The sequence below is a fragment of the Carcharhinus amblyrhynchos genome, chromosome 14, assembly GCF_965287045.1.
Source record: "Carcharhinus amblyrhynchos chromosome 14, sCarAmb.v2.hapA, whole genome shotgun sequence".
NCBI lineage: Eukaryota > Metazoa > Chordata > Chondrichthyes > Carcharhiniformes > Carcharhinidae > Carcharhinus > Carcharhinus amblyrhynchos.
The window spans coordinates 41,573,930-41,592,339 of record NC_137337.1 but is presented as its reverse complement, the minus strand read 5'-3'; the positions used below and the strand labels follow the sequence as shown (position 1 = coordinate 41,592,339).

Below are 18,410 nucleotides of genomic sequence, written 5' to 3'. Positions count from 1 at the left end.
TTCCAAAATAATTCAGTTAAAATTATATTTTTCACTGTTGTATAATGTATATATTTGGTACTTTCTTAACGACGTCTTGAAAGTATTATGAAACAAATCATGACAAGGCACTCGTATTTAGTATGACATTATTTTCATGCTGTGTTTTTATAAAAACGTATCATTAAACTGGATCATTGAATTCAATTTTCTTAACATAAGAAATGCAAAATTGAATGACAATGACTCATAATAGTTCTAACCTTCACCTTTGGCCTCGGTTCCTTCTGTTGTGATGACTGTACGACAGCCTTGCTTCTCGGGTTTTTACTTCCACAAGGTTCCTTTAACTGCTGTGGCAGATTTCTTGCTATACTCAAGGACCTCTTTGTTGTTAATTCTGGTTTATTTTGGCTTTTATCCTTCACATCTTTGTCAAATTTGATAGCCTTGACATCACCTCCTTTCCTCATAAAACTCAGCTCCTGCTCTTCTTGCTTTGATGAAACTTTCTGAAGAAAATTCTTCTTTGCAGTTTCATTCTACGTAGGAAATTGTTTATTTATGGATAAGAGATAAAGTGTTAGGACATAAAACACAAACATAGCCATTCATAATATCAGTCTTATCTCTATCAAAGCAATGCTGCTGTGCAAGGGTGTTTAAATACTCTAGTGTGAATGTTCAATAATTATCAAGCATCAAATTTAAACAATAAAAGTCATGCTTTCAAAAAAGATTTTGGGATTACCCTGAATATTTTTGATAACTAGAGTATAGGAATATGCCTCTTTTTAAAAAAAAGTAAATCACAGTAAACTATAATGTTTGAACTATTTTATATGATTTTTCCAAGTGTTTTTCCTTATTTGTATTTTCTCATACCAGATACCCTCCTAATGAATCTGTGTTGCAGCCTTTCAAAACCTTCAATGTGCTTCTTCTAGAAAGGTGCAGATCACTGTATATGGTACTCTAACTGAGGTCCTAAGCTTCTAAATCAGCTCATCATTACCTCTCGACTTTTATATTGTACATATCACGATAAAACCTAGAATTCCATAATTACTTTTACTGTAGTCACATCAACTTGTGGTGCTGCCTTTAATGTCCTTTGAAATAATCTGCCTTGCCCAGTGAAGATATGTCCTATTTATAAACACAGACCACATTCAGAGAACACAGAGAACAGTACAGCACAGGAACAGGCCCTTCAGACCTCCAAGCCTGCGTCGATCATAACGCCTGCCTAAACTAAAACCATATGCACTTACAGAGTCTGCATCCTTTCATTCCCATCCTATTCATGTATTCATCTAAATGCTGCTATCTTACCTGCTCCCATCACCTCCCCGGGCAGTGCATTCCAGACATTCACCACCCTCTATGTAAAAAAGATACATAATCGTCTGGAACTGTCTTTCTTTTAAAAATGGACATGAAACAGACCACTAAGATGGCTGCCAAGGATCAGGTGACTTTTGCATAAAGGATTAACTCCAGTGTGAAAATGCCCCTGGAAAATTCTCAAATGCAAATGGGTTTAACAGGCGCAAAGTGACCAACCTTACCAACTCAGTGAAAGCGATCCAATAAAATATGTCTTCCAGTGAGCAAATCATGGCTGGAATGTCAATGGATTATCAAGCATTTCATCATTGTGTATCAATCACCCTGGCTCCAATCCAGTATGTGAACAAAGGAAGGCACTGAAAAGTGCACCATGTTTCTGAAACTGAGTGCAGTTAATGTATTAGCCCAAGAAGCAGAGAGCCTGGGCAGTCTGCAAAGAATACCAACTACAGAACACCAACTGCAAACCAATCTGGAGATGTGACATCTTAGAGGTCTCTCCAGCCATTTCTCTTCAGAGTTTACTAGAACAGAAACTTGACCTATTGGTTAAAATAAACCACAAGTCACCAATTTTGTGATGTGCTGAAAAAGCCATCCCCTCAAGGGAATGCTGCAACAATGTTGATGTACCACCCAGCTATAGCAACCAGGCATACTACATTTTCGGAATGAACTATATTCTTCAACAGATCCACAATGACTGCTTTGCCAAACATGTGGACAATGAACTATTCCTTTGTTTAGAACTTGTAAAAATGCACTACCCTCTTGAACTGTATCTTTCTCGAGTACGTGTACACGTGTGTGTGTGTCTATGTACACGTATGCATGCACGTGAGTGACATGATATTGAGACTTTCAGGGTGAATGTGTGAATAAATAATCCTTCTTAATTAAACTCCACAAAAGCTTGCTGCTAATTGTTTAAAAAGTAAACACACTCAAAGGTTGAGAAACACACAAAATTCCCTTTTCAAAAACACACTTATTATGAACAGTAAGGGAAAAGATACAGGAATTTCAGTACTGTCTCAACCTTGTCTGTAATACTGCATACCAAGTTTATTTCCATTCAGAGTACAATTACTGCTGTTAATTTTTTTTAACCAAATGAATCAACTCATTTATAATCATTAAATTTATTCTGCTTCCCAAACCCTAATCTATGTCTTAGCATAACAACTTCCTTCAATCTTCTAAAGAATTAATTCAAACTTTTTTTGGTATCAATTGAAAATTTTCACACCACCAGGCTGCAGTCTATTCTATTAATTGATTTTTATTTGAACACAGGTGGCCCCAGAAACTGAACACTACCAAGTCACTCTGAAAAGTTATCCTTAATTCTAACTCTTACTTTTTCATTTTCACCAATCCAGTGTGTTATTCTCACCTTAATTCCATAAAACCTTAATCTTTGCAATCTTAAACCTTTTGCCCAGATGATGGATGCTTTGTCCCCCATCACATGAAAAGATTGCATTAACAATAGCTCAAACCTACATGCATTAGATTTGCATCCATTGATCTGTCTTAAAATAATAATACTTTCTTAATAGGTTGTGCTGAATACAATCTCCTAGACCCACACATAAAATCGCTGAATCTATTACACTGCCTGGGAATGTGACATTAATCATTCAAAGCTATACTCCTACAGGGGCTGCTGGGACAGAAGGATGGAAATATGCCACATTGCTTCTTAATTCTGCGCCTTTTACAAATTTCAGCAGTCTAGCAAAGCAGTGCAAATTTAGGAGAATAAATCTCCTCCATGGCAACCACAACAGCAGCTGTTCAGATCAATCTGTTAAAGGATTGCATACTGCAACTAAATCTGGACAGTTCTGTATACGCTGTCAATCTGAACCTTTTTGAAATATATTTCAAAAACATAATTGATAGAATGGATTTTATCTTGTTTTCTGGATTTCTTCCCTGCATAGAACAGAGCAGGATTCACTCAGGTATCCTTCAGGCAATCTGCTGTGTTGACAAGCTTCAGTGCCTTGGTTACCATGGGAATAAGGGACTCCAGGTTAAGTCTTATTGGGATTAAGGTGCAAAATGTTCACACCTGAAAATAATGGTGCTTTCCTCAGGTTTTGGAGATATCCAAACCACCAGCAATGCATTCTGACAATTTCTCCTCCAAGTTGTACTATGGCAAATATACTAAAATCTTTAGATTGCTGCGTGATGTGTCCCTTTGATCAGCAATCGTCCTCCCTTATGTTCTGCCTGGTAGCTCGCAGAGAACTCTCAGCCGTTTTTCCTGATCACAGCAGCTGCAGCCCTTTGTCTTAATGAGAACCCACACCCCAACCCACCCTCTCTCCCTTTATGTCCAAAAAGCCAGAGAACAAAGTCTGCCCCCCAGTTAACACACTACACCTGCCTTTGTTTTCAGTCACGAAATGAAGCAGAAAGAGAACTAAAATATACTGCTCAACCTCCATTTGTTCAAAGTGAATTTCCATACACTGAGGCTGTCCTCCATTCCCTTGAAGTGAAAAGATTTTTGAAGTATAACAACTGAGGTGAAACACTGCCAGTTAGAAAAACCAAACTTGTGTTTATGCAATAGCTATCACCATCTCAGAATGTTTCAAATTTCCTTCCAGACAAGGCAATTCTTTGAAGTGTAAACATCATTCTAATGAAGGGAAAGACGGCAGCCATCTTGTCCTGTGTTACATCCCACAGACAGGAATGAGATAAATGACCAGATCATCTATTCTGGTTGTGTTGGATTAAAAGTTGGCGAGGACACCAAAACTCCAATTTTCTTTAAATAACACCATGGGTTCTTTTATGTCTGTGGAGACAAATCAGTTGTCCACCTGATGAGCTGCAGGAAAGGATGTCCCGTGACATGGTACACTGGGGAGACCATGCAGACGCTACTACAACGAATGAATGAACACCACTCAACAATCACCAGGCAGGAGTGTTCTTCTCTTGTTGGGAACACTTCAGCAGTCACAGGCGTTCAGCCTCTGAACTTTGGGTAAGTGTTCTCCAAGGTGGCCTTCACGACACATGACAACGCAGGATCCCTGAGCAGAAACTGATAGCCAAGTTCCGCAGACATGAGGACGGCCTCAACCGGGATCTTGGGTTCATGTCACACTATCTGTAACCCTCACAACTTGCCTGGGCTTGCAAATTCTCACTAGCTGTCTTGGCTGGAGACAATGCACATCTCTTTAACCTGTGCTTAACACTCTCTCCACTCACACTGTCTGTACCTTTAACACTTGATTATCTGTAAAGACTCACATTCCAACCATTATATTGTAAATTGAGTTTGTGTCTTTATATGCCTGTTTGTGAACACAACTCCCACTCACCTGATGAAGGAGCAGCGCTCCGAAAGCTTGTGGCTTGTGCTACCAAATAAACTTGTTGGACTTTCTGTTGTGAGACTTCTTATTGTTCTTTTATGTCCAGCTGAACAGACAGCAGGAATCTCAGTTTCATGTCACATCCAAAAGACAACACTGCTGACAATGCAGCACTCCCATAGTGCTGCAGTGAACTGTTGGCCTATTCTTTGACATGGGCTTGATGCAAAGATATTTTAAATACACACAAAGTTACACAATTACGCTTTCCATGCTCACAGGACAACAACTGTTGGTGCATTTGGATCTAATGGAGAAATCAATAGGAGCCTTGAAGTAAATTGTATGAATTATCAGGATTCATAATCTTGATGAATCCTGGATTATCAAGGTAGATCAGTCGGTACAATTTTCTACTTGTAAGTGTTAAAATGATCGCATTTGTTCAATAGTGTTACTGTCAGGATATGTGAAGGACATTTAGCTGATGACACCAAGATTGGGGGAAAGGCAAATTGTGCGGAGGGTGTGGAGAGTCTGCAGAAGGATCTAGATAGGCTGGGCGAATGGGCCAGGAAATGGCAAATGGAATTTAATGTTGGCAAGTGTGAGGTGGTCCACTTTGGTAGGAAGAATGGTAGGAAGGACTATTACTTACGTGGCGAAAAACTGCAGCAGGCGACGGTGCAGAGGGACCTCGGGGTCCTTGTGCATGAGTCGCAAAAACCCAGCCTGCAAGTGCAGCAGGTGGTCAGGAAGGCGAATGGGATGCTGGCCTTCATAGCGAGGGGGATTGAATATAAAAGTAGGGAGGTCTTGCTGCAGCTGTATAGGGCATTGGTGAGGCCGCAGCTGGAGTACTGTGTGCAGTTTTGGGCGCCGCACCTGCGCAAGGATATTTTGGCCCTGGAGGGAGTGCAGAGGAGGTTTACTAGGCTGATACCGGAGTTGAGGGGGTTGAGCTATGAGGAGAGGCTGAATAAACTAGGCTTGTACTCGTTAGAGTTTAGAAGAATGAGGGGAGATCTCATTGAGACGTATAAGATGATGAATGGGATGGATAGGATAGAGGTGGAAAGACTCTTCCCGCTCAAAAAAGACAGTAGGACTAGGGGGCACAGCCTCAAGATAAAGGGGGGGCGGTTCAGAACGGAGTTGAGGAGGAACTTCTTCACTCAAAGGGTGGTGAATCTCTGGAATTCTCTGCCCGTTGAAGTGGTGGAGGCTGCCTCGCTAAATATTTTTAAGAAGCGGGTTGATGGGTTTTTGATAAGAGAGGGGATTAAGGGTTATGGGGAGAGGGCGGGAAAGTGGAACTGAGCCACGACAGATCAGCCATGATCTTATTGAATGGCGGGGCAGGCTCGAAGGGCCAGATGGCCTACTCCTGCTCCTATTTCTTATGTTCTTATGTTCCTCTCTTGTATGAATGTCTCCATTCAATAGAATGGAAAAATCAAATATGGATAAATTTAAAAAGAAACCCAAATTCAATTAAAATATGTACTTACTGACACTGTCAATCCTCCTTCCTACTTTTGTACCACTCACCCTTACTTCTCTAGATAGCATCCTAGATTATTCGAGGGTCAGTGAACCACAGCATATGCCACAATTTTACTACGTGGCAAGTCAAGGAGGCAGGTTTCCAAGTCTATTTCAGCCATTATGGGAATCTATGCTGGTGTTACTCTGAACTACACAGTAGCTGTCTAGCCAACTGAGCTAACTTCCCCCATTTCTGAATATGATTTAATGCTGTTTGACAGATGTAGACAAAAAACTGGCATCCAGAAGTGCAATGTCACAAGCGCCAATAGCATTCTTCACTACTCAGAATCATATTGAAGGATAACTTTATACCTCCAATCAATAGCACAAGAACATCCATAATGTAACTACTTGTGGTTGAGCTGCACTGATGAACAACGACTGGCATGATAATCCATTCTCCCTTCCTAACATCACTGTACCTACACTATCTGGTCTTGCAGGGGTTCAAGAAGACAGCTCACCACCACGTACTCAAGGGCAATTAACGGTGAATAAATGCTGGCCAAGCCAATGACACTCACACCTCGTGAAAGAATAAAAGAAAATTCCAAATTACTTTTCAAACAGGTAATTTTGAAATACTGCCCCATTTAAAAAAAACGTATTACCCAAACACAGCTAGAGAAGCATCGCCTTGCTAACAACCAATGCACAATGGAACAGTAGCTTGTAAAATCCTTGCTGTGTACTGATTAGTAGCAGCATTTAGCAACAGCACCTGGGTCTGAAATCTCTAAAGTTCATAAATACAATCAAAATGAATGATGGAATATAAAGTTATTTCCACAAGTGAATTTTCAAAAGATCTAACTTTAAATACAAGTACATGGGAACATTTGAATATTCCTCAAGAGATTACATTCAAGTGACTTGACATCATGTTTCTGTACAAATGAGTAGTTGTAATCGTAACAATTTCCTTGGCAAGGATGACAAGAAGCAGCTACTGTTTTGGAGAGAGCGAGATGATATTGCAGTGCTGAGTCATGGGCTAACAATGCTCTTTTAGCTGTCAATTAATTTTAAAAGATCAAAATTAGACTCTTTAATTCCAAATAGAGGCTCTACTTAGATCTGAAAAAGTATTTCAAATTTATTGTCTTTACAAGAAGACAGATTAGGACTTGGTGCAAATTAGAATCCAAGCAGCAGAAATTTGGATGTCCTCAGGCTTATGGCAGGTGAAGGATTGGAGGCTAGCCAGGAGAGCAATGCTACACTCTGGAAGTGACAATTGCATTAATAAGAGTGTCAGCATCAGATAGGCTACATTAGGGGCAGAGATAAGGGACATTACTGAAGTATGAGCAGGCAGTCTTTGCGGTGACAAGAATATGGGGTTAGAATTTCAACTCAGAGTCAAATAGAATGCTGAGGTTGTAATTGGTTTGCTTCAGCCAGAGAAAGTTATGAGGAAGCAGTGACATGGGTATGGAGTTTTATAGAATCCCTACAGTACAGAAGGCGGCCATTCAGCCCATGAAGCCTGCACCGACACTGATCCCACCCAGGCATTATCCCCTTGACCCTATATATTTACCTTGCTAGCCCCCCTGATACTAAGAGGCAATTTTTGTACTGTGGGAGGAAACCCACACAGACACAAAGATAACATGCAAACTCCACACAGACAGTGACCCGAGGCTGGATTCTAACTCAGGGTCCCTACTGCTGTGAGGCAGCAAGGTTAACCACTGTGTCACTGTGCCCCCCACCGATTGTTGGGGATGGGTGAAGAAATTGCAGCTTATGCTTTCAGGCAACAACTGCAACTTATATTTATATAATGCCTTAACAAAAAAAAATCCCAAAGTCCTTCAAAATAGCACTATAAAACAATGTGACATGGAACCACATAAGGAGATATTAGAGCAGATAACCAAAAGTTTGGTAAAAGAGGTAGGTTTAAGGAGTGTTTTAGAGAAAAGTGAGGCGTAGAGGTATAGGGAGGACATTGAGAAGCTTCGAACCTAGGCAACTAAAGATAAGGCCACCAATGGTGGATTAACTATAATTGGGAACACACAAGAGGCCTGATAGGAGAACAGAATCAGGGAGGATTGCGGAGCTGGAGGAGATGGCAGATATAGGGAGGGGAAAGGCCACAATGAGATTTGAAAACAAGAATGAACATTTTAAAAACAAACTGTTGCTTGACTAGCAATATGGGTAAGAAAGCACCTGGCAATGGGTGAATAGGACTTCTTGCTGATTTGTCATGCAGGTCTAAATGGGGTTTTTCTGGAGCTTGTCTATTTTTCTGAAATAATTTGTTCAGGACTGTAGTTTGTTAAATCCATTACTCCTTCTTACTAAGAGCCAATATATACATATTAGATCCTCTGTGCAAGGTTGCAAATTCTATTCCTTCCATCATCACATTAGGAGCTTCTGATGTTAAGCTTGTAATCTACCAATCCCCCCAAGTATTTACCACTATATTATTTACATCCATCTGCATCTACCCCATTCTAAAATTTCTCAGACTTCACATGGTTAATCTCTCAGGTGCCTTGAGTATGCCTTATGTCTGTTTCAATTTTGAACCACAATCCCATCATGCAAGTTTGAGAATTTGTCACATGCCCACATTTCTACCAAGGCTTCCTTTTCAATTATGGCATATCTTTGTTCTGTTTCTGATAATGATCTTGAAGCATAGTAAATTGGTTTACATTTAACATCTCCCTACAATTGAAATCATACTGCCTCCAGACTCTTTGACAATGTATCTGCTGCTACTGTAGTTGGTAATTCTGGTTCATAATGTGGCAACACTTCAAAGGAGATTAAAAGTTGTTTGATCATTTTGCTGGTCCAGCAGCACTATTGACCATGTCTCAAAAGTGGTCCCAAAGACCCACTGCCCTCTGCCAAATTTGGTGGGGACTTGCCACTTGGTTGACCAGCCTAAGAAATCTTGGAAGCTGTTACTTTCCTGAGTTGTGGAAAATTCTCTGATTATTTTTGCTTTTCTATGGATCAACTGTGATTTCAGTGGCTTGTACTTTGTGACTTTGGAATTTGATATTAGCTTTGGTGAACTCACATTTTTCATTCAATATTAGGCCTACATCCTGTAAGACTCTCAATCTGCTTTAACTCTGGGGCCATGTTCTTCTTTTGTGGAACCATGTACAAGTACGTTATCCATATGGAAAATTACTCCTTTAATGTCTTCTGGAGTTTGATACATTGTTGTCTGGAAAATTTCAGGAGTGGGCACAATTCTGAATGGTAATCTAGTAAAACAATAATGATCGAATGCTATTATAAATGTGATTTGCAATTAAGATTCTTTGTACGGAGGTAACTGCCAAAATCTGCTGTTTGCTTCCAACTTGGTGAATAGAGTACTCTCGCTTCATTTGGCAATACTGTCATGCATCAAGTGGTTCTCATATTCCACTGATTTGTTTACTTGAGTTAAATGCCAGCAGATTCTTAGAGAGTCATTTGGTTTTGGGACCACGTGATCCTACACACCATTTTATTGGCAGGGTGACCAGTGAAATAACTCTTTGTGCTAACATCTTCTCAGTTTCACCCTGGTGGCATAGTGGTTAGCACTGCTGCCTCACAGCGGCAGGGACCCGGGTTCGATTCCCGGCTTGATCACTGTCTGCACATTCTCTCCACGTCAGCATGGGCTTCTTCCAGATGCTCTGGTTTCCTCCCGCAGTCCGAAAGATGTACTGGTTAGGTGCATTGGTCATGCTAAATCTTCCTCAATGTACCCAGAATGTGGTTTTTCACAATAACTTCATTGCAGTGTTAATGTAAGCCTACTTGTGACACTAATAAAGAAATAAACTTGACTTTGTCCAAGAGTGAGAGAGAGACTTTACTAAGTGTAAAGAGACAGACTGGTTTAGCATCAGCTCACACGGTCAATTGACACTCTGCCTTTAGTTTTCCACGGCCTGTAAATAATTCTGAAAATTGATTATAAATGAACTGCGGTAATACACATGAGCAACTTCATCCACTTTTATGGATTAGCTTCAATTTTTGGCATGCCTTCCTGCTTAGTGGAGAGCATAATTGATTTTGTATGACTTGGAGAGGTTTGATGATTTCTCTAGCCATCTAATTTAACTTTGCCATGAGTTGGCCTTTGACTTTCAGTATAATGCCACTAGGGCCCTGTAATCTGAGGATTACAATGTAATCTGTCTGAGCCATTTGATTTTGTCTGATAGAATAGAAACACCTGCTTCTGTGTCTAATGGACATTTTTCATGTGGTTCCACAGGTGCACTATGATTGTTAATATTATGACACTTCTATAAATAGAACACAATAACACTTGAATGAGGTCTGATGTGATTCACTTGCAATCTGTAGTCCTTAAGGTTGCACACACACCCCATGCCTCTTCCTCCCCCCCTCCCACAACTTCATAGGGATACCCCAGGCTAGGTTTATGTCTCATGGAATCATGCATGTGCAGAGAGGCAAAGTACTTGCCAGAGCCCTTGTAAGCCATGCACAAGAAGTGCCTTTCACATGCTCATCTGTTGCAACACCCCAGCATTCAGTACTACACGTTGATATTCCCCTTCAGTTGTCCAGGTGAGCTGACCTGCATCTCCACCTATTCCTGATAACCCAACTCCCACGCTGTATCTCAAGCTCTCCACCATGAAGCTCTGCATAGTTGAGAGCATGATGTGGGTATGCCGGCGTTGGACTGGCGTAAACACAGTAAAAAGTCTGACAACACCAGGTTTTAGTCCAACCGATTTATTTGATAATAGACTCACAAGCTTTCAGGTTAGTCCCTTCGTCAGGTGAATGGAGAGTTCTGGCCTCAGACAGAGCATATGAAGCACAGACAGTTTAGAGATTACTGATTAGAATGCGAATCCTTACACCTAACCTGCTGTTCAAGACCTGAAGTGGCTGACAATGTGAGTGGAAGGAGCACTGATCACAGGTTACAGAGATGTGTATTGTCTCCAGACAGTACAGTAAGTGAGGTTTTGCAAACCCAGGCAAGTCACGGGGGTTACAGATAGTGCGACATGAACCCAAGATCCCTGTTGACACATGACAGCGCAGAGTCGCTGAACAGAGACTGATAGCCAAGTTCCGCACACATGAGGACGGTCTCAACAGGGATCTTGGGTTCATGTCGCACTATCTGTAACCCCTGTGAGTTGCCTGGGTTTGCAAAACCTCACTTACTGTACTGTCTGGAGACAATACACATCTCTGTAACCTGTGATCAGTGCTCCTTCCACTCACATTGTCAGCCATTTCAGGTCTTGAACAGCAGGTTAGGTGTAAGGATTCGCATTCTAATCAGTAATCTCTAAACTGTCTGTGCTTCATATGCTCTGTCTGAGGCCAGAACTCTCCATTCACCTGACGAAGGGACTAACCCGAAAGCTTGTGAGTCTATTATCAAATAAATCGGTTGGACTAAAACCTGGTGTTGTCAGACTTTTTACTGTAGTTGAGAGCAGCCATGGTTCATTTGAACCATCATAACCTTCCACTTCCAATCCAAAACATTTGCCTCCCCCTCCCCATATGACCTACAACCCTCACATACCCATCATCAATGAACCCTCCCCCCCCAGGTGTAACATTTGATATTTCCAGTTACCCTTCAATACAGGTGAATGTCCATGTCCTCTACCTTCCCCCCACCCCCATGCTTCTCCTTCAATCTGCCGATCCTCAGAATCTGCTTTTACTTCCAAATCTCCCCAGTGCCCCTTCAGCTGCTATTACCAAAGACTAACCCTCCCACCCTGCTGGTTTCCATTGACCCTTTAATTTTGATCATCCCTTCCTGTCAACAATTCCCTCAGTATGCCCTCCATGATTCATCAGTTGACACGATGGATTCCTCCCTCTGAACCCCTTTCCTCTCTTGCCCACCCATGCCCATTCACACCTGCACACCCACCATATCCGATCATACCTGCTCACCCCTCATGCCTAGTCAGATCTCCATAACTTCCCATGCTGTTCACAGCAGCATACTGCCACCTCATATCCATCACAACTGCACCATAATGGATCACTGTAGCATCTCTCACTTTCCCCTACCATTCCCAATCTCCTCTGCCCCCCCCCAAGGCATGCACACCCATTTCATTCCTCGCTTCCCTGTTTATTCCCCACCCAGCACAGACCATTGTTACTCAACAGTACCCCATGTTGCCATCCACCTGCAGTGAAAATATCCATCTCGCTCTAGAAGCTACTGCAGCAAAAAGATCCATGTGGTTGATGCTCCATCCATGCACTGCTACACCTGACATTCCAGGGTCCACGGTCACGGGAGGACTCCATCGTCTGATCTCCACAAGATACCCCAGGCGCTCTTACAATAAGTACCAATATGTGCACATATTGGTCCAGACATGTTCCGATTGGACGGATATCTCATGGGTGGTGCAGATAATTGGAAAAAGGGAGACAATTCTGGTCAGGTCTTCATCTGCATCCCATTAGCGTGATGCAAATGGCTTCATACTGGCCACTGACAGAAATAATGACTCAACATGACTGGTGGGAGTAATGGTTGGTCTGCAGTGGTAATGTGGTTTCCATGCTTCCAATGAAGACTGGAACTGTTGCTGCTTCAATGGTGCTATAGAGGACATGGACATTCACCTGTATTGAAGGGTAACTGGAAAGGTCAAATGTTACACCTGGGGGGAGGGTTCATTGATGATGGGTGTGTGGGGGCTGTAGGTTATATGGGGATGGGGAGGCAAATGTTTTGGACTGGAAATGGAAAGTTACAATGGTTCAAATAAATCGTGGTTGCTCTCAACTATGCAGAGCTTCATGATGGAGACCTTGAGATGCTGCATGAGAGTTGGGTTATCAGGGGTGGGTGGAGATGCAGATCAGCTCACCTGGACAACTGAAGGCAAATATCTGCATGTAGTACAGACAATGCTAGGGTGTTGCAACAGATGAGCATGTGAAAGGCACTTCTTGTGCATGGCTCACAAAGGGCCGTGGCCCTGCACATGCCTGATTCCATGAGACACAGTCCTAGCCTGGGGTATTCCTATGAAGTTTGGGGGGAAAGGGAGGAGGAAGAGGCATGGGGTGTGCGTGTAACTTTAAGGACTACAAATCCCAAATGAATCACATCAGACCTCATTCAAGTGTTAGCATGCTCTATTTATAGAAATGTCATAACATTACCATAATGCACCTGAACCATAATGAACCACATGAAAAATGTCCACCAGACACAGGAGCAGGTATTTCTATTCTATCAGACAAAATCAAATGGCTCAGATTACATTGTAACCCTCAAATTACAGGGTCCTGATGGGACTACATTGAAAGTCAAAAGCCAACTCATGGCAAAGTTGAATTAGATGGTTAGAAAAATTGTCAAACTTCTCTAAGTCATACAAAATTAATTATGCTCTCCACTAAGCAAGAAGGCATGCCAAAAATTGAAGCTAAGCATAAAGTGGATGAAATTGCTCATGTCAAGTCTGCGCACACTGCTGTTCAGACTCAGGCATGTGTCTCAGCTTGAATCTGTTGCACTCACGATGCTGCAACTTTTTGGTAAGTTTTGAATCTGTTCCTAAGGTCCTTCTTTCAAAGATCTCTTGACTTGCCAGGTCTGTAGCTGCTTGTTAAAATTTTCTGTGTCTTTTACTGGCCATCTGCTGCCATCATCTTTTATCATGTGTTCGGAATCTAAACAGGGTCCTTTGGGGCTCTCTGACAAAGGGTCATCCAAACTTGAAACGTTGGCTCTATTCTCTCTCCACAGATGCTGTCAGACCTGCTGAGATTTTCCCGCATCAGCATGCACAGTATTTTGCTTTTATATCATGAGGTATTGTTGTTCCCTTTGAAATCTGCCATTCTTGTGCCTTTGCCGATGAGTGCAAGATGAAAAGATTCAACAAAATGTCTCATTTTTGAGCTATACTCAAGTTCCATGATATCAAGTGAGTATAGGCAGGTTAATGGAATGGGCAGATTGGTGAAAGGTGCAAACCACCTACATGTGATGTTTAGTGGTTTGGTAAAAATGCAAGGAATAAGAGTATAAGCTGACTGAAGAGATGTTGAAGGATAAGAAAGGACAAGAAATTTCTGGGGCCCATTCTATCATCATGTGAGAGAACATCACTCTACCCGTTTATGCTTGAGGCAGAAGCCTCTGTTTCAAATCCTGGGGGATGTGATCATTTGTACAGAACTGAATTTACTGTTACCAGATTATACTCTCTGGATTTATTATGATCCAGGATTCCATTCCTATAAGGCGATCTACATGCTTATGAGAGTTAAAAGATACAGCAAAGTGGTTTTTCAACTCAATCTAGAAGCTGTCCCAGCATGTACTATCAATGTCCAACAACATACTGATGAAGCCAGAACAAATATGTGCAACAAAACTATGCTTAAATGAGGCCATCATTGGTCAGAAATCTGCTGAAGGAAATTCAAAACAGTATCGCCACTCTGGGAAACATCAGAGAGAGCACGAATGATTGGTGCCCAACTCTCAGGTGAACAATGTTGAAAGAAATTCAATGATCTCACCAGAGTTGCCAAAGTACTTTTTAACACCTCCTACCCCACTACACACAAAACTTCATTCCCCTGGTACTAGCCAGCAAGCAGTGCACCGCACTTTATTACACATCCTTGTCCTGATACTCATCACTTCTGTAACTCTCACTTCTGCACACCTCACAGCTGAAACACGGCATATCAGCAATTCCAAAATGACAGGGACATTCTCTAATCAGCTCAAGATTGTCAGTGGCAAATTTGCTTCTTTCTTGCGAGGGAAGTTCATCCACAACTTCAGGATTCGAGAGCGAGAGCAGGGATGTGGAACGCCTCATCTTATAGGAGGCTGAGATTGCAAAATAGTTCTGCTGCAGAGAACTCAAATACTGTCTTCCAGTTTCCTGACCACCGAAGGCGGCTGATGAGCATATACTTGGAAATGTTAGGTGCATAATGCAGCCTGCTTGTGAGCTTGCATAAAATGGAACAGAGCATGGAGGAGTCCAGCTCAAATGTGTTTTCAGGCTGCAAGCAGAGCATGGAGAACATTGTGTCTAACATGGACTGAGTGATCAATCAAAATGACAGGAGCACCCACTGTTGCAGGGTCTCTCCTAAAACAAACATTCCGTATCATAAAATGGCTCAACATTAACCTTAATTTTATTGCTCTGCAACTAATGATAGTATCTAAAGCTCATCTTTAAACGAGTCCTCGAATACTCGTGCTCTTGACTATAATGTATTACTTAATATGCATAAATTACTGTTTTGTGTTAGTTATTTTCACTTTCAATGCCAGGGATATTTCACAGAAATAACAAGGAAAACGGTAAAAATATCTCTCAAAGGTGCTTGCATGGGGTGCATGCAAAGAGAGTATCGATAGGAAGCTGGATTGTGCAACACCATCACCATGGAAACTACGGTATTATTCTACAAAATGCAAAACAGATCAATAGAATGTGGCTGGTGGAGATGCAAGGAATCAATGCTGCTCTGTTATTTTCACGCATTAGAAAAACAAGAGAGAGGGCTCCTGCACACAGTTTTACTGTTGGTGACTGCCATTGTTATCAGTACCATTCAGGCAGAAGTTTTACAAAGAAAAGATCAACATGCAGCAAATCTGAAATAAAAGCAGATTCCTCAGCATTGGAAAAAGAAAGGCAGGTTAACATTTTCGTGAAGACTATTCAACGCTGATGTAGCTGAAAGATCTGTTCTGCTTTTCAAAAATGTATCTATAGGTTTTGGGCATCGCTTGCTGGGTCAGCATTTATTGCCCATCTCTAAATTGCCCTTCTGAAGGTGGTGGTGAACTGTCTTCTTGAACTGCAGTCCCAGAGGGGTAGTGCTGTCATGGACAGAATTCCAGGATTTTGACCCAGTGATAGTGAAGGAAAATCAGTATCATTCCAAGTCAGGCTGGTGAATGACTTAGAGGGGAACCTCCAGGTGTTGTTGTTTCCAGGTATCTACCACTTTTGTCCTTCCAGTTGATAGTGGTCAAAGGTTTATGGACACAGACATAAGACATAGGAGCAGAATTAGGTCATTTGGCCCATCAAGTCTGCTCCGCCATTCAACCATGGCTGATTCTTTTTCTCATCCCCATTCTCCTGCCTTTTTCCCCATTACCCCTGATTTTCTTATCAATCAAGAACCTATCTCTGTCTTAAAGACACTCAATAACCCGACCTCCACAGCCTTCTGCTGTAAAGAGTTCCACAGATTCACCACTTTCACAGATTCTTCCTCATCTCTGTCCCTTTAGCCTGAGGTTGTGCCCTCTGGTTCCAGTTTTTCCTACTAGTGGAAACATCCTCTCCATGTCCACTCTATCTAGGCCTCGCAGTATCCCGTAAGATGCTGTATAAGGAACATTGGTTGAGTTCCTGCACTGCATCTTGCAGATGGCATACACAGCCGCCACTATTCATCAGTGGTAGAAGGGTTATGTGGATTGGCCATGCTAAATTCCCCCTAGCATCAGGGGAACTAGCTAGGGTAAATGCATAGAGTTATGTGGATAGGGCCTTGGGGAATTGGGGTAGGTGCAGACTTGATGGGCCAAGTGGCCTCCTTCTGCACTGTAGGACTCTATTATTTGAAGGATTGAATGTTTATGGAAGGAGTAGAATTAAGCGGGCTGCTTGTCCTGGATGGCAGCAAGCTTGTTGAGTGTTGTTGGAGCTGCACTCATCCAAACAAGTAGGGAGTATTCCATTACACTCCTGACTCATGCCTTGTAGATGATGGGCAGGCTTTAGGGAGACAAGGGATGAGTTACTCAACACAGGATTTCTAGCCTTTGACCTGCTTTGGTAGTGTCAGATATTTATATGGCAAATCCAGTTCAGTTTCTGGTCAATAATAAGCTCCAGGATGTTAATACTGGGGGATTCAGTGATGGTAATGCCATTGAATGTCAAGGGGTGATAGTTAGATCCTCTCTTGTTGGAGAGGTCATTGCCTAGCACTTGTGTGGTGTGAATGTTACCTACCCACTTAACAGTGGCTTGGATATTGTCCGGGTATTGCTGCATTTGGACAAGGGCTGCTTCACTACCTGAGGAGTCATAAATGGTACTAATTGTGCAATCATCAGCAAACATCCCCACTTCTGACTCTAAGATGGAAACAGCTTTGAATAAGATGGTTGGACCGAGGATACTATTCTGAGGAACTCCTGCTGTAATGTTGCTGTTTCCTTTTACTTTCCATGCAGTTCACACAAAACCAGTTTGTGATACTTTAAATGCATGACATACCAATTTTATTGCCATTTCTGTGAAATATCCATGCCATTAAAGATGAAAACAGTAACAATAATACAATTGTGATTATTCAATCAGTCAGGCTGATGTTTTCAATGGAGATCAGCTCAATAAAAGGGTTTCTATCCAAAATGTTAATCAACCTATTTGCAATGCAGATCGGCCTACTTTGCTTCATTTTTATTCACTATTTATATAACATCTTATTTAATACAAACTACTCCTTTAAAATTTTGAAATACATGAGGAAAAACAACAGGGGCTTTCTACAAATAAGTCCTGGGTGTTATGAGCAGTAGACATTTGTGCACACATCAGAATAAAACTTTAAGGCAGATGCCACTGAAACTAGCTCTTGTGTGTGGAAACTAAAGCTGCTTTTACATTGGTGTCAGTCTGCTGTCTGTCCACCTAACATTAACTGATATTTTTTAAAATTAGATTCAGTGATTCTGACACCTACAGCGCGAGGTTCACTCTTTGAGAGCCACCAGTGAAAACATCCCAGTGAAATGAATATAAAAGCAGCTTAGGTATGACTCTCAAATTCAATGGCTTCAACTACAAGTAAACAACGTGCAGCCTAAGCTGCACAAAGTGAAACGAATTGAAAGCACCAAGCAGTTATACGCACATCGAGTCTTATTATGCCTCTCATTTTTTTTCAAACAGTTCATACTTGATAAATTACTTTGCAATAATAATACAGACAAATTTGGCAGCCATTTTTGAGATAGTATGATTCAGCAAATAGCAATGAGATCAATGAGCAGCCGATAAGTTTTAGTTCTGTTGACAAAAAGAGAAATATTAACCAAAAACTATTTTGTACGATCTGGGGTATCAATTTCTCTCCAGACAGCCTTTCTAC

The 18,410-nt window shown here is 41.6% G+C and overlaps 1 protein-coding gene across 2 annotated transcripts in view; it reads right to left on the bottom strand.

Annotated features, from left to right (window-relative positions):
• Nucleotides 1-18,410, bottom strand: part of kiaa0586 (KIAA0586 ortholog) — a 541,997-nt gene that overhangs the window by 243,391 nt on the left and 280,196 nt on the right. Inside the window, exon 15 of one of the 2 annotated variants that reach the window (XM_080202790.1) lies at nucleotides 243-521. In XM_080202790.1, the coding sequence (XP_080058916.1) occupies nucleotides 243-521 (279 nt within the window). The remainder of the gene's footprint in view (nucleotides 1-242; nucleotides 522-18,410) is intronic. The other variant, XM_080202791.1, reaches the window with a different exon arrangement.